Consider the following 16107-nt stretch of genomic DNA (forward strand, 5'->3'; position numbering starts at 1 on the left):
ATCAAATCACCTTGGAAGAATTGCCCCTCAAAAAAAGGAAAAAAAGGTTTAAAAAAAAATCTATAGTCCTTTTGAAGAGTGTTCTCGAATTTACTGAAAATTACCTAAAATTGTGTTTTAACCCCTCTGCGTGGGATGCCTTCCACACGTGTTGGAATGAATGGCCACGCAGAGAGGACTTCTGTCAATCCTTCACGATAATGATCTTTAGAAAGGAGTGAGCATCTGCCTCTGCCACCAACTTTTGAAATCAGGGTAGAAAGATTCTGGACAATCTCACATTTTCCCTTTTTTTTATGTGCACTGACCAACAGAGGTCGAGGCTTCTTGAAGAGATCTGTCAGGGCTCCCTGGCTGCTGCAGGCCACTGTCTGCTCTGGTAAACACACAGAACAAAAGAAGCGCAGCACGGAAAGAAATGTCAGTGCCATGTTCACTCAAAGCGAACGTGCGATCGCGCCGCGGATGAACCCAGACGGCGGCGAGATTTGGCATCGCGAGGACTGACGCAGGGAGAGCTGGCGAGCCAACAGCACTGAGGTTAAAAGCCTCACAAAATTGAAGGCCGAAAAAATGGAGATGAAAGTGACAGAATGTGAAGTGTGACACTGTGTGAATGTCTGTGCAAAGTAGGTTGATGAATTGCAGAGAGGTCAGCGCATGGGATCACGGTTATTTAGAGAAACAAAGCGAAGGATTAGCAGGTGTACTCTTGAGGAACGTCGATAAGGAATTTCCTCAACAAAGTAGGCAAAGTTCCGGACAGGTTGCAGGTTGTGGTGTGTGGAAGTGATAATACAGGGAGAGAGGCAAAAAAAAAAAAAAAAAAAAGGCATGAAGGGGCTATGATGGAATTACTTGGAGGACATTCCATTTTTTTTTTTTTTTCATTTTTTCGGGGGGCTTTTCCAAAGGGAAGGTCGCATCAAATCTGGATCTTTTGTCCTCGTTGCAGATTTTTCCACGCAACTATTTTTACGACGTTCCCTCATACAATTTCTAAGTTGGCAGACTTCAGTGCAACTCGTGGAACACAGAATGCAATTTAAAGAGTTAGGTGTCAGCACCTGTTTTTTTTTTTTTATTATACATATGTCAAAGTTTCAAGGAGGAAACAACTTTTGGAGGCATTAACTGACAGCAAGGGAACGCTGCATGCCAAAACAAATGTTAGAGCTTCAGGAAGAACAACTTTCTTTGATTATTCTTTCAAAAGTATGTCTGCCACACGGACATTACCAGCTGGTGTTTGTGGGGTTTGGGGTGTTCAAAGCCGCTATACTGTTAACTTTGCAAAGCAGCACAATTGTCGAGACTTTGAGTTCAAAATCTGTCCGTCTATCCTTAAAAACACTTTTCGGCTTTGTTTGCTTTTTTCTGCCGGTGTTAACGTGACTGACTGGCATAACATGACTGGACCAATCAGCATCCCTCTGGGAGAAAGGGGCAGGGTTACATTGTGATCAAAAGTTAGAAGTAAGCTTGCAAACAGTGGTATGATAGTTAAAGCTTAATAATGACAGATGATCTTTCACTGAAAGGGGGGGCATGCACAAATGAGATCAGTCTGATTGGCCTTTGTTAGATTTGACAATTAACTTGTCCAATCAATTTTGAAGTCTGTCTTAAAGTGAAAGCATGAGAGTGTGAAGAATGTTCAGTTTTCTGTAAGGACTTCCCTCAAATTAGGCAAAGTGATCGGACTAAGTATCAATAGCTTTTCAGTCGTCTTTATTACATCAAGTTTTTGCAGTGAACCCATATCCTCCTGCCAGTCCTACCTAAATCCCTCATAGACCTCCTTCTCCCAATGCCTTATTGTCAGACAGACACAGGACGAACTCTAAATTGTGTGGATAGCTGTTGGTCTCTATGTGACCCTGCAACAAACTGGCCACATGTGACGACTCTGACCCCAGCTTCGCCCCAAGACAACTGGGATACACTCCAGCACCCTGTGACCCAGAGTGCAGGAGAAGCAGTGATAGAAATTAGGTGGCTGGATGATACAGGTAGCAAAAGCAAGTGAAAGACAGAAAAATGTCATCTGTGTGTGATGCGCGAAATGTTAGCGAAGAATGTAACAGAATGTAGAAAAGATGGCTCTGAAAAGAGTGATCATTTTCCACGACTGACGCGACGTGAATGTCGATAGGTGCAGAACTAAGTAAGTGCAGTCAAGGCAGCAAGGCAGCGGACCTGCAGGCCTTTCAGTTGAGCGGTTAACGAGTAGAACTTGCTCAGCTTGGAATGTAAATGTTGTTGGGAGACGCGTGAAGCCGATAGGGAAAGTGAGCAATGTCGTCAAAAGGTGCATTAAGAGGATCTAGTTACTGCCGTTTGGAGCCGACGATTCCTTTGACATGTGCCGCAGAGCTAATGGCGGCAACATGGGAAATAAAAAACACCAATGTAGTGTGTGTGCCCACGCATGAGAGATTCAAAGCGGTAATCCCTGCACAGCTCCTTAGCCACAGCCTACAGCAGCTACAGCCCATTAACTGTCTCCTCAATGAGAGGATACCCGTGTAGGTGTGCACTTTCAGTTTTTCTTTATCTTGTCTGTGTGTGTTTGTGTGTGTGTGCCCCTCCGTTTAGAGGATAGGTAGGACAAGGAGAGAGAAAGAGAGGGCACGCCACCGAGGCTGTGATCGATCGACTCAATAAAACACAAACGAGGGAACAGCTAGCTTGTAAGCGGCGCAACAAAATTTCCTCCAGCTTTATGAGGAGGCAGCAAAATCCGTTTTTTGTTCAGAAACTCTAAGGGCTGCTGTTTGATTTCTACCTGTAAACTCAACAAAGCCACCAAATGGTGAACCACAGAATGATTTTTCTTTCCTTTCTTTCCTGCCCGCCGCTGCAGGCCTCAAAAACATGTATCCTCTTGTCTGCAACAGTGGCAACACTTCCCTCTGAGGCACATTACTGTTAAAGGTAGCCCATAAACCTGTCCCTAAAATAGGCCTGCTAAGTAGTCACTGGAGAAATGTAAGCACATTGCACCTTCACATTACAACTACGGGGCACTGTAGTGATTCAACGCTAATTTGGTCTCTTAACAGTTTTCGAAGAGGCAGTGAATTAAATTAACAAAGAGCTGCACCACATCCCTGACAAGAGTCGGTGAGGAAAAACAAGCAATATTAAATGGTTTAATAATCATCGACCACAATGTCTGAGCTGGGATGTTACATTTTAAAGGTTTCACAACAACAACTACCTGCGTACTGGAGAGGATTTGGATTCAAAACTAATATGAGCCAACGGAGAAGCTTCATTGCCCAAGATGTTTTAGAACTGTTGCAGCCTTGTTTGTCATCACTGTCAGAATGTTTTTCTAAGAACTCTCATGCCAGGTGGATAAACTGCAATATATATGTTTTTGGTGGGGGAAAAAAAAACCAAACAAAAAAATGTAGAACTGGCTCCCTCTAATGGAAGCACTTGGTCGCATGGAGGGAACAACAATAATTGGAGTAAAAGGCTGTTTGAGGGTTGAATGCTAAAAGTGTTGTGTTCATGTTTGAATTTTCTGTCATTCACAATCAGAGACAGTTTGCACACCAAGCTGCTGTGTGACAACATTGCAGGCATAACAGCTATCAAAAGTGATTATGAAACATTGCCATGCTGTCCGCGCAACAAATGCAGCAGCAGCGTCTTACATAAAATTTGTTTGTTTGTTTTTTTTGTTTGTTTTTTTGTTTTTTTTTCAATGAAAATTGGTTGGGACTATTCTGCACTGGAGGATTATGATCTGCAAATGCAGCACGTTAAATATAAATCAACAAAACCATGCTCGGCGTCATGACAGTAGGTTCTGTCTGGATGTTTTTTTAATGCTGTTTGTCACAAATTAATTATGCAAAACCCATCAAAAATAAATCTTTATCAGCCCTTTGAAAAGAGTACAAATGGGGTGCGTGCCACCTTCACTGTTACTGGAGTTTAAAAATTACTGACATGACAAATGTACCGAGTTTCGGCAGCAATGCCATCATTTGCTAATTAATTTCTAATAATTAATTACTTTTTTAAGTAAAAAATGCACAACAAAGACGCCCATTTGTGCAAGTGGAGTAATTTGCCTCAAGGGCATTAAATCACGTTCAGGTTCAGGATACTTTGGGAGATTGTTTCATTACTTTTAAAATTAATCAATGGTCTAAATTTTTATTGAGCTAAAAGTGATCTCTGCAACACAATTGCTCTAACAATTAACAAGAAATGTTGGCAGTTTCTTTCAGAAATGTTAAAAATATGCAGGATTTTCAATGTCCCAGATGAAAATAAAAATATAGCAGCATGCTTCCAGACATCTAAACCTGCCAGGGCGGCGTAAGTGTATGGAATGCTGTCGGTTTAAATGTGTGTACAAATATTGTATATCTGATGTGCTATGTCAGGTCTATTTATTCTTTGTTCCTCCCCCCCGGTATGTACTGAAATAGTTGTCGCCATTTTGTTGCTGTTTTTCAGTTCTTCCCCGTCATGTTTCCTGTTAAATGCAAAATTCCTCCAGGGGAGGTGCACATGTCACTTCTCTGAGAACACTCCCTCCGATTCGATGAGCTTTTGTCTCCGGTCTGCACTGCATCCACACTCATGTGTCCCCCTACCCCCTTTCGGTGAACTGAATCCCACTGTGACTGTGAGAAATGTGTCTTGTGCAGAGATGAGACGTGTTCACCTGAAAACAGCAGGGACAACAACTCGCAGCGCAGCGGACGGCCTCGCTGGTCTCGGCGCTGCGGTCACGCAAGTCTTCCAGAAAGTTTCCTCAACCTCCTCCACTTCGCCCTCCCTCTCTCCTGCTCTCGTGGACACTTGGTTTCCGCTAAGATATTGTCTTCCAAAACAATAAAATAATAATAATGATTAAACAAAAGAAGAAGAAGAAGCCATACATAAAACTGGGCCTTGGCACAGATTTTAGCCACAGAGAAAGAAAACGGCCTCAACCCTCAGGCGCATCCCGAGTGTTACCAGGGATTTAGAAACATGTTGGACTCCTGTCAATAAGAGCCAAAGCAAGCGGCGGAAATGCGGCAGGGCTCCTTTGACCACGACGAGAAGCAGCAAACGGGACGGAATTGACCAGCAATATGCAATGATGACGACAGACTTGCACTCAAGGACGGGAAAAGCAAAATTCACAGGCTAACAATCAGGACCTGCAGGCTCCAGAAGCAGGAGGCAGCCTGCAGAAATAACTGCTCATCGTCCAGACTGACATGAGGTTTTTATTTATTTGTATTCTGTTTTTCCTAGAGCATGCATATGCCACTGTTGTTTGGCTCATTAAGGTTGATTCCCTCTAAGTATCTACACACACAAGCCCGCCGTTTGCCCTCTCTCCATGTCTGTCATCAGATCAGTGTACATTTCTACGGTAACTCCTACATGAATTGAAAGGAGATGTCTTATTCTGGAATATTATTCAATAAAATACATATATTTGTATGATTGTATGCCCTTGTTGCCGTTACTTCTTGTCTCGAAGATGAAGTCGGTGGATAAATATCCCAAGCCGCATAGCGCCACAGAACATAGAGTCAATATACTTCCCTCTGATACAGAACAACTAAATAATTGAGCAACTCGGCCCCAGTTAAGCTAATGAAAACAAAAACGAGGCTTGCAGATTCACAAGTCCCATCGGGTTCCAGCAGCTGTCGCGCCCTGATTTTCCCCCTCTCCTTAAAGAGTGTGTGTGGAGTTGTACTTGGCCAGAAATTTCCCAGAGTCAGTATGACCCAGTTCGAAGAAGGTGAAATAGCACACTCACTGGTGGTGGCGTTGCAGTCACAAAGTTGGTAGACCAGACGCCCAAAGCAAGACAGAGCTCACCTGTCCACACTAATTGATTGTCCGCGCTTATTGAACCTTTCACACACGTACTGTATATCCAGGGAGGTGCGGGAGGTGATCGGCACAGTCACTTCATGCAGAGAAGGTCACAGGTTCAATTGCAACCCGCTGCCTTTCTGTGTGCAGTTTGCACATTCGCCCTGCATCTCTGTGGCTTCTCTCCTGGTAATCCGGCTTCCTCCAACAGTCCAGAAAGATGCACATTGGGCTGATTGGCAACTGTAAACTGTCTGTAGGTGTGAATGAGTGTTTGTCTCTATGTGGCCCAGCAATAAACTGACACTACCCCGCTTTCGCCCCAAGACAGCTGAGATAGGCTCCAGCACACCCACCACCCTGAGTGGGGGAGATGCAGGTCCAGAAAATGGATGGATGGATTCATATATATCCAGGTTAGGTGCCAATTATTGTGGCAGGGGGTTGCAGCTAGGCCAGCTAGAGCTGTGTTGCGTTGTTGTTGTTTTTCACATTTTTCATCCCTTTCACTGATTATTGGCACAACAAAGAAATCTGTAATCTTTTGGCCAAGCAGGTCCAGTTAACCGATAGACAATCTAAATGAAATGAACTACTTCCACTTAATAGTAATGTGCAGTACTGTATAGTAAGTAGCTTCTAACATTGGCAAAGTAAAACATATTTCTGAGAAAGACACAGAAATTCAGCCTTGCTCATATCAAATCAATCAATTTTAGATAGGTAGGCCACTGTGCAAGACCTTGCACCTGACCTGAACTCAAAACCAATAGGTAACGGCACCACCAAGTATATCCCATCTACACTGGGGGTGACCTTCTTTGGGAACAGGAGCAATTTGTTTGACAGGTCTGTAAAGGTTTACATTTACTGCATTTACCACCCAATACTGAGGAGTTCTTCTGACACTGGCGACAGGCCAATACCTTCACCAACAACAGGAACTCTCCGATCCATCATGTCCTCCGTTTGAGGTTGGACATTCTTTCATTCAACGCCAGAAAAATCAAGGAGCTGCTGTTAGAGTTTAGTTAAAAGCAGTGAAGGAACCAGACACTGCAATCAAAAGGACAGATGGTTTGTGAGGTGGGTGAACACCTTCAGATGCACACTAAACAGCAACAAAGTCTCAGTGGGAATGCTAAAGACCTTGCTGTGTGAACATGAGCGTGATCAAACGGACGATTCCTTCATGGTGGGCAATGACCTTGTCCAACTTCAAAACCTCAGTAAAAAAACGTTTTTTAATATAGGAATTATTTCTATTTTTATCTCTCTTTTTTGCTTATGTCATTTGTTTATGCTGTTCTATTACTTTTCAAAATAACATTCAAGTTTTGTTCCATGCCCGCTAGTATCTTTGTGCAGCATTGGCACCGCCATAAAGGCACAAGTTAGACACGTTAAGAAACAAAGTTACACAAGCTGTTTGGACAAAGTCTACACATTTATGTTGATTTATTCAAGTTTACTGACGGCAATCTCCATCATTTGAATTCTGTCGTCAGTCTGAAGTGGGTTGAAATTGGCTCTTGACCTTTCCCGAGTGTTGCAGCATCTGCCTTTACTCTGCACATCTCAAGCATGGCATTAAAGCTTTATGGCAGTGATAAAAAGGCAGTGGACACAAATACAGATAGGTCATCTGTCCCATCTTTCGCCACCAAGAGTGACAGAGTAACAAGGATGGCCCAAATTAACAGTTTTACAACATGTACAGAGCAATTTGAAAACTGTGCAAACTGTCATGGTGATGGAGAAAGCTGTGAATCTGCAGAAGTGTAATAAGAGGAAGAAAAACACAAAACTGAACTCCGGCTGATCTGTTCAAAGGCTCTCCATCTTTTCAAAGAGCCGCGGATATTTAGGCAAAACGTACCGGAAGAATTAATAGCTGCAATTACTTTGTGTCCACAACCTAGAAGTCAATTAGACATTACAATCTCTCCGTGACAGCCGTGGTAAATGGATGATGGCTCGTGTCCCACAAAACGGGATAATTAAGCCACCAGTCAAAGCGGAGAACAAGCTCAAGTTGAGCTGCGGTTTGATGTGAGCAGATTATGCCGCGCTTTGGGCCGGCGCTGACTTCTCTCTTTTTTTTCATAACCGCGACTTCCCCTTTGAGACGTGACCCCACCATCCGAGGTGGCGCGGTCCTTTTTCCTCCCCTGATCCTCCTTGTGCTTTACTGGGGCATCTCAAATCTCATGGAAGCATGACTCGAGCATTTCTATAAGATTATTCTCAGTAAACCCACGCAGAGAGGAGCAGTCTGCGCTCAGTCTGAATGGAGCTTTATATTTCCTAATGCAGCAAATAAGGATTAAGGCATTAAACCAAATATAGTTCTCACGATAGCTGGAGGAACCAATTACCCTCTGTATGTGCCTGTTTTCCATTATAGCAGTCAACATGCTAAATGTGATCAGACGTGGGAAATTTGCAACCTTGAAGGTTTCACCCCCCCCCCGCCCCCACCCGCCCCCCTTAAGTGTTGCATCTAATTACATTTTTCTGAGCCTCGTAACCCGGGGTGGTTTAGACTACACTTGGATGATATGACTATCAATAGCACTTCATCACATGGATGAACAATAATGACATGACGCATGAGTCATCGAGAGTGCACGCGGGCGCAGGCAACAAATTAAACCAATGTCTTTCTATCAATACCTGCGTGAGTGAGCGGTTTGTCTTGAAACAGTCCTCTTCATCACAAGACCCAGATGACTTCGGACAAGAAGGTCATTTATTGAGATATTGAGACATAACAAGAACTAAAATGACCATTTCACGCTTCTGCTGAAATGCCCTGCTTTGATGATAGATCATTGTACTTCTTAAAGTTTCCATACATTTTCCCCCCCAGGGTAAAATACGCCTTTAGTACACCACCTTAAAAAACATGCACACAAAAATACAATGATATTAGATTCTACATGGACATTTCAGAGGCGACTTAACACCCCACAATGATTTAGTTATCTGAGCCTCTCTTGCAAGAGAGCATTTTGTGGTTGCAGTCAGTGATCCGGGAGCTAAACCGTTGAGCTGGGAGCTGTTCCATATTCACATTCACCACCAGATGACAGCATTGCTCATGGGAGCTATATTTGTTCCACCTACCCCTCTATAACCTCTTGTGCACCCGCCTGCTCCCTAGAACTGCGGGTCGCACAACACATACACTCACCGTGAAAGGATTAGAGGGAGTCATTACGGGAACGCTAGTGTCAGATGGCGAGGTTAAATCCTAATTGGAAACCATCTGATCAGAGAATTTAGAGAAAAAGGTTTACTTCAAATGACTTCAATGACACTTAATGAAAGGAATTTTGGGAGAGCAATTTTCAGGTAGGTCCTGGACTGAGATTAACACACAGCACTTTCATTTCTTGGGAAACTTCCCACGGTAAGGTAAGGTAGGTTGCTCCAGCCAAACCTGAGAGTAAACCAGCCCCTAAGCGGCAAAGTAAGAGCAGACACGCCTCATCAAAGTGCATGAAACAATCCGACCGGAGTCAACCGTTTCGCTTTGAATGAGTCACTGGACCCGAGTAGAGATGTTTACTCTATACCTGTGTCTATTGATGAGTCAGAGAGAGACTGAATCTGAAAACGTCCGCTGTTGCGAAAGTATCATGGTGTACTGAAACCTGTCAGTCACTGTATATTTTTAGACATTAACATAGAAGCCACAAACAGATGCTGACATGCTGGAGCTTGTTGTTTTCTTTGTAAATTTTGCATTTACCACAATCTGCCTGCACTGCTTAATAAAACCTGTTCACCTGTAGTAGTAGCAGTTAATATTTGCAAATCCTGCAAAGCCAGTATATGAACTAAGCAAACTAAAATCCTAAACTTATACGATATTAAAGAATCAGCGTGTACAATTTAACAGTATCTAATTCTAGGAGAGAGTTTCGCAAATGATGCCCTGTCTCCCGATGTCTCATTTGATCTGAAATTCTTGAGATTCTTGAGCTGTGACCTCAGGGTGAAACCACAAAGTCTTGAGCCGATATTTGTTTTTGGTAACTGTAGATATATACAACTGTAGATAGATGGTTCTCTGGTACATTGCCACTTCCTTACAAGTAGACTTGCTTGATTAGTAAACATAACTGAAAATGTGAGAATTTGTCGTTCATTTCATGCCTTTAAATGTTACACATTGGGCCTTTAAGCCACCATTTATTGAAAGTGGCAGGTCACAGGATAGAAATTCACATAATACACCCAAACCAATATTCCAATCTGAGTAAAACCAGTGTGGCACGTTGTCAAATCTGAAAGCTGACACAAAAGCCCCAGGGCTTCCACCCGTGTTCTCATGGCGAACGAGTAAGAGCAAACTGTCACCAGTAGTCTGTTTCCCACAGGGCAGAGCGCTCGGGAAAGAAAAACTCATTTAATAGTAATAAAACTTACTGCCTCTGCTTCCTGGCTTACTGCTTCAATCTCCATCTGTTGTGTTATTACTATTAATGCTCAGAGAAGAGACAGAGTGTCAATTACTGGAAACAAATGGCTCTCAACAGAAGGGGAATAAAACAAACAGAAACAAAAATGGAGCGCTGTTGTAACTTAATGTGATAATTCCAGAGGTGTGTTTTAAAGGAAGGTGAGGTTGACACAATACATGCAACAAACATAAGCACATACAACTGAATCGGCTCTCTCTGTATTATCTTGACTACTATTGGTTCTGTTTAATATACACCATTCACCACACATGCCTGTCCCGCTTTAAGTGAGACAGACACTGAGTGCAAAGTTGGTTTGTTGAACACCTTCTTGGTTAAAGTTCCTGGTTTGATGATGTAGCCTTATGCTTCTATGGCAGTCTATGTCCAACGACACTCAGCACGGATAAATCTATGTCTAGGAGGTAACTGATTAGGCTACCTACATTCATTCCCTTAAATAAAATCAAATGCCTTGCAAGAGCAGTAAACAACAGAAGAGCTAAGGGGTTAAGTCTCTGCAAAGGATAAACAAACATTTGGATTTCAATTTACAGTCCTAAAAATGAATCCTGACATAGCTTAAACATCTATGACACGTGTCTTTTAATCGTATTGTTTGGTTATTTTCCCTTTACGGAACTTTTTAAGAGCTTAACTTCCTGTTTTAACTTCAACTTTTCGCCACGATTACCGTCATGACAAAATCCATTGTTGACTTCAAATGTAAACAATAGCGTCATGTTTTTCCATATCAGCATGCATTTTAGAGAGACAAAAATGCGTCACTTACAGATGAAGTCGGCTTTGTCTTTATGCTACATGCCCAGTCCCTCTTTGCAGATAAATCATCATTTATTTTAAAGAATTTAGTTATTTTTTCCCCCTACTGTTAAGTTTAAGTTTAGTACGACATACAGACAAGCAGATATAATAATATAGATACAAGCATAATCTTAACTGACAAACTAAAGTTCTACACAGATAGCATACGGCAAAAAAAACAACAACAACAACAACATTATTATATAAAGATGCTGTTATAAACAAAGTGGAAACTTCAACAATAAAACTAATTTTGTCTAAAAAAAGAAAAAGGAAAAAAAGACTGAAGTCACATCAGCAGATTCGGGAAGTGGAATTGCCTTGCTAACTGCCAAGAGTCTCGTCGTGGTAATGTGGATGGTGTCCGTTTCGTGACTTCGGCGTGTTCCTATGTTTATTACGGAGTAAACATTATTCGGATGCAAGTTAATGTCCGTCCATGGCCCCAAACACATACAGGCATTCGGCAACACAGGGTTGTTTCCCGACAGTGACGTAATGAAACTTCAGGCGTTTGCCGCTGCGCCTCGCGAGTCGAAACTACGTGCGCGTCCCCGCCCACCTGTGCTAGAAACCGCCTAAAAAGCTCGTCCCCGCTATCCCTCCCTCATTCAGGGAGTGCTGAAGGCAACAGGTGCGTGAGGAGTCGAAGAGATTTTACACATTCATTTACCACCGAAGGCTGGTTTTCAGGGGGAAAGCCGACAGAAGCAGTTAAGAAGTCTAGCTTCGAGAGCGGGGAATAAAAGGCAAACTTTGGTAGAGCCAGCGAGGTCGCGGATAGTTTGGGATTTGAACCTTCACAGCAGGTTGACGTCAGCTCCTTGGGAGAAGAAGAAGAAGAAGGACAAAGCGATGGCAAACTCCGGTCTGCAGATTCTGGGATTCGCCCTGGCCCTCCTGGGTCTCATTGGATTGATTATTGGCACAATTCTGCCCCAGTGGAAGATGTCCGCGTACGTCGGGGACAACATCATCACGGCGGTGTCCATGTACGAAGGACTGTGGATGTCGTGCGCCTTCCAGAGCACAGGCCAGATCCAGTGCAAGGTGTACGACTCCATCCTGCAGCTCAACAGTAAGCCAATTCAAAACATAAGCTACGTGGTGTCGAAGTTATTTCCCCCCTGAAATTAAGTTATTTTAGGAAACAATAACAAATCAAAGATGTAAACACGTCGAATTTAACGTGAAAATGTCCGTCGAAAGTTACCTGTCGAGTTAAACTCGTTTTTTCCGAATAAAGTAATTTGGCGCTGAACCGGAAGTATCAGACACACCTGCTGCATTATTCCTTAAATTGAATGACCCCTTCAAGGTCTGTTCCAACCGTCGTAAAAAGAAGAAGAAAAAAATCTTAGACTCGGACTAACCGGTTTTGTCACTCATTAACTTGTCCTTTATTCTCAAAGAAAATAGTTATTTGGTTCCAACCGCACTCGGAGGCCTCGCCTGTGTTTTTCAGCACTTTGCCATCATGGGCAGAGTCCCAGAACAATTATTTCGTTTTCAAAAAGCCATTTTTCAGCTTGATAGGAGGGAGTGTTGGCGTGCCTTTTTTTGCACACTTGGGCCAATGATTAGTCGCCGGGGGGGGGGGGGGGGGGGTTGTCCTGCGAAGGCCGCCGCTCCTTCAGCAAAGTGTAGGACTTATTACACGACATTCAGGTTAAACAACACCTGTGTGAGCCACTGTTTAGTCAACATGCCTGAACACCAAACCTCTGCCTTTGCCCCACTGGGCCTTTAGGAAACACAGTAGTTCCTGTCTTCCTTAAAATGTTTGTTTATTTATTTGAATGCTTTTTAAGCTTTGTGTGGTTGTTATGGGGAAATGTATATGAAAAGGTTAATATTTACTGCCGTGTTTACTTTGTGTGTTGAATAAGTGATGTGAATGGACACATTACTTTCAATGCCAAGTCCAGATTGCCTCATTGTGCGCTTTATCAATTTTTATGACACTGGTTATCTTAAAACAGTGGTTTAATGGGAGAGCAGGAGAGGTGTTTTGATATTGCACAGTAATTACAAAGCAGCCAAATAAAGCAGCCCACGAATTTGCGAGATATTTAGTTAGAACTTAAAAAAACAACTTATTTTTACACAACAGAAGACTTTCCTTTTGTACCAGTTTTCAAAGGGCTTATTAAAATGGCCGCATTGTCACTCATTTCCTTAAACTGGAACATCAGGCAAGTTTGCTAAACGGTGCTACCAAAGCTTTGTTTAGACGCAAAATGCCGCAAAATGCCGAAGCTACCGCAGACGTTCCTGACGTAGTCTGAGTTCCTGTATTTTAAGATTAGGCAGTCAGTAGCCACGAAATGTTCACCTGCTAAAAAGCGGGCTGAGAGCACCTGAAATGGGGAGTGTCTTAACCTAGGAGGAAACTGGAGACCTGGTCAGACCTGTTCCTGACTTGCATGCTCACACACCAACCCCCACCCCTGCAGTGCTCATGCTTCCGGTTAGAGCAGGTTTCTGTGGAGCGTTGTTAAAGGCCGTTGGTGGTAACACACAGGAGACATAGGCCACTTTGTTCCCCATAACCAGCAGTCAATGGCACTTTGTTTCCTCACTTCTGAACACATTTGAAAAATAAAGCTCTCATTATAACAGTGATGTGACAATTCTTGGTTTAAAATGCATTTAAAATGTTTTGTTTTCGATCCTGTGCATCCTCAAATGCTTTGGCTGCAGCCTCAAAGGAGTGAAGTTCATTTAAAAAAAAAAAAAAAAAAAAAACTCATACTAACAGATTGTGTTCAACTTATTCTGCCTTCAGGTGCCCTCCAAGCAACCCGTGCCCTCATGATTGTCAGTATTATCGTTACACTGGCCGGCCTGGGCGTGGCCTGCATGGGAATGAAGTGCACCAACTGTGGAGGAGATGACAAAACACGCAAGTCCCGCATTGCCATGACTGGAGGTATCATCATCCTGGTTGGAGGTGAGAAGATCTGTATTTTTGTTTTTGTTTTCATCAACTTTTTGTGTGTGGTTTGTTTGTTTTTTGTTGGATTTCTAAAAAACATTGTTCTTCCAATTCTTCATCGCAGCTCTGTGTTCAGTCGTTGCCTGCTCTTGGTACGCTCACGACATCATCCAGGCGTTCTACAATCCCTTCACCCCCGTCAATACTAAGTGAGTATGAGAGTTGATAAGTTCTCTTTCACACCTGATGCGTCACCTACCAAGACAGTTATTTGGCCCAAATCGCTCACTGAGTCTGTGCAGACATTTGCCCGGGAATGTTTGTTGTTTATTAACAATATAATTCCTGCTTCTTCTTTTTTTAAAGGTATGAGTTTGGCTCTGCTATCTTCATCGCCTGGGCTGGAGCCTTCCTGGCTGTAGTGGGAGGCGCCATGCTCGCAGCATCCTGCCCAAGAGGGAAAGCCTCTCCAAGGTATCCCATGTCCAAAGCCCCCAGCAGCACCAAGGAGTATGTTTGAAGAGGACAAGACAAAGAACTTACATTAGATCATCTTTAGAGATTCAAATGCTTTTATAAAAAACAAAAAACAAAAAACTTAAAACATTCAATTAAAAGAGGCATTCATTCAATGAAATGCACTGATCTCAATCATGTCTTTTACTTTCTGTTTGAGGTCCTTCAGGACTATTTCCTGATGTTAACGTAACATTTTTTAACAGGTGCATCAAATTCTTTTTATTGAAGGCTGTTTACTCCTTGATGAGGTTATCGGCTTAGTTGTCAGTGCTTTAAAGATTGTATATGCAGCAGCAAGACCATCCACTTAGACGGACCCTGTAAAATACTTACGTCAGAATAAGGTCCATATTATCTATATTATCCAAAAGTTTGTTACTGGAAAGAATAAAAAGAAAATGGGTTAGTGTTCCCCAAGTTTGACAGTTTGGGGAAACGATGTTCAGTGGACGTTGGCTTTTGTTCCAACTTAGCTCAGTCCACACGGGGGAACCATCTAAATAACTGAGAGCCAATTTGTGACCATCATTTGCCTAGTTTTATACCTTATTTATATGCATGTGACAAATCATCTGTTACCACAGTGTAGTCTGTTATGAAATCAAACGCTGGAGTGACATTGTGACCAAATTAGAGTTTGTTGATTAATTTGTCTGCTTTTCTTAATGTGTGTGCAGAAACTGATGTATGACTCTGTAGTGTGTGAATGGTTCTGTCTAATAGCATTTTTTTTCTGTTTTTTTGGAAATGGTGAAAACTGTTGCCTGACTCAGCAGAAATGTCAGTTTTAATGTTTGTTTGTTTTTTTAAATTGTCATGTTTTGAAGTATTTGTGTTGTAAATAAAAATGAATGTGGAAAAGGTACTTGTTGTGACTTCTTGTTGTCTCATCTTAAACTTTCACAATGATGATGGGATGATGACGAGATTACAGTACGTATACTTCTACTCATCCTTTCCTGCATTTTATTTTAACATGATTGAATAAAATCGTGTGATAAAATGTCTTGAGTGGACATGCTGATTATTAATAAAAAAAAAAAAAAGGAGTGGATGTTCAGATTATCTAGGAGCCAATTTCTTGAGTCTAGAAGACGTCTTCCTTTCAAATGACTGTCTTATTGACGTTTCTTTGATTATATTGCCTCCTTGTGGTGAGAGTAGCTAAATGCGTCAAAGCCCCACAAGCTGCAGCCATTCTATCAGAACTACGTCTAGTGGAAAAAGAAAAAGAAAAAGACGTTTTTTCTTGGCGAGAAAATATCAACTTGTATGTGAGCGTGTGTGAACACATTCCAAGATGTAGTTCTTGAAAGAAAAAAAGCCTCTAGGTGAAATCCCCGTTCATCCCGTCTGTGTCAGCACCGGATCACACCTGCTCACCTTCCAACAGTGATTGTGGTGATTTATCAGCCCCCGCAGTGTCTTGCTCTATTTCTCCTTCTCCCCTGTCCTCATTCTGCCCGCCCGCTCTCCAATCATCCATCCACTCCCCTCAGGTCG

At 42.5% G+C, this 16107-nt stretch overlaps 1 protein-coding gene across 1 annotated transcript; it reads left to right on the plus strand.

Annotated features, from left to right (window-relative positions):
- Positions 1–11747: 11747 nt before the first annotated feature.
- Positions 11748–15469, plus strand: LOC142884548 (claudin-7-B-like). Its single transcript, XM_076020255.1, has 4 exons — positions 11748–12225; positions 13936–14100; positions 14210–14294; positions 14452–15469. The coding sequence occupies exons 1-4, from the start codon at positions 12003–12005 to the stop codon at positions 14603–14605; spliced, it is 627 nt and encodes a 208-aa protein (XP_075876370.1). The 5' UTR covers positions 11748–12002; the 3' UTR covers positions 14606–15469.
- The last annotated feature ends 638 nt before the right edge of the window (positions 15470–16107 follow it).

The sequence above is a fragment of the Nelusetta ayraudi genome, unplaced genomic scaffold (assembly GCF_046127955.1).
Source record: "Nelusetta ayraudi isolate G7.1 ecotype Tasmania unplaced genomic scaffold, CSIRO-AGI_Nayr_v1 ptg000011l, whole genome shotgun sequence".
NCBI classification, from domain to species: domain Eukaryota; kingdom Metazoa; phylum Chordata; class Actinopteri; order Tetraodontiformes; family Monacanthidae; genus Nelusetta; species Nelusetta ayraudi.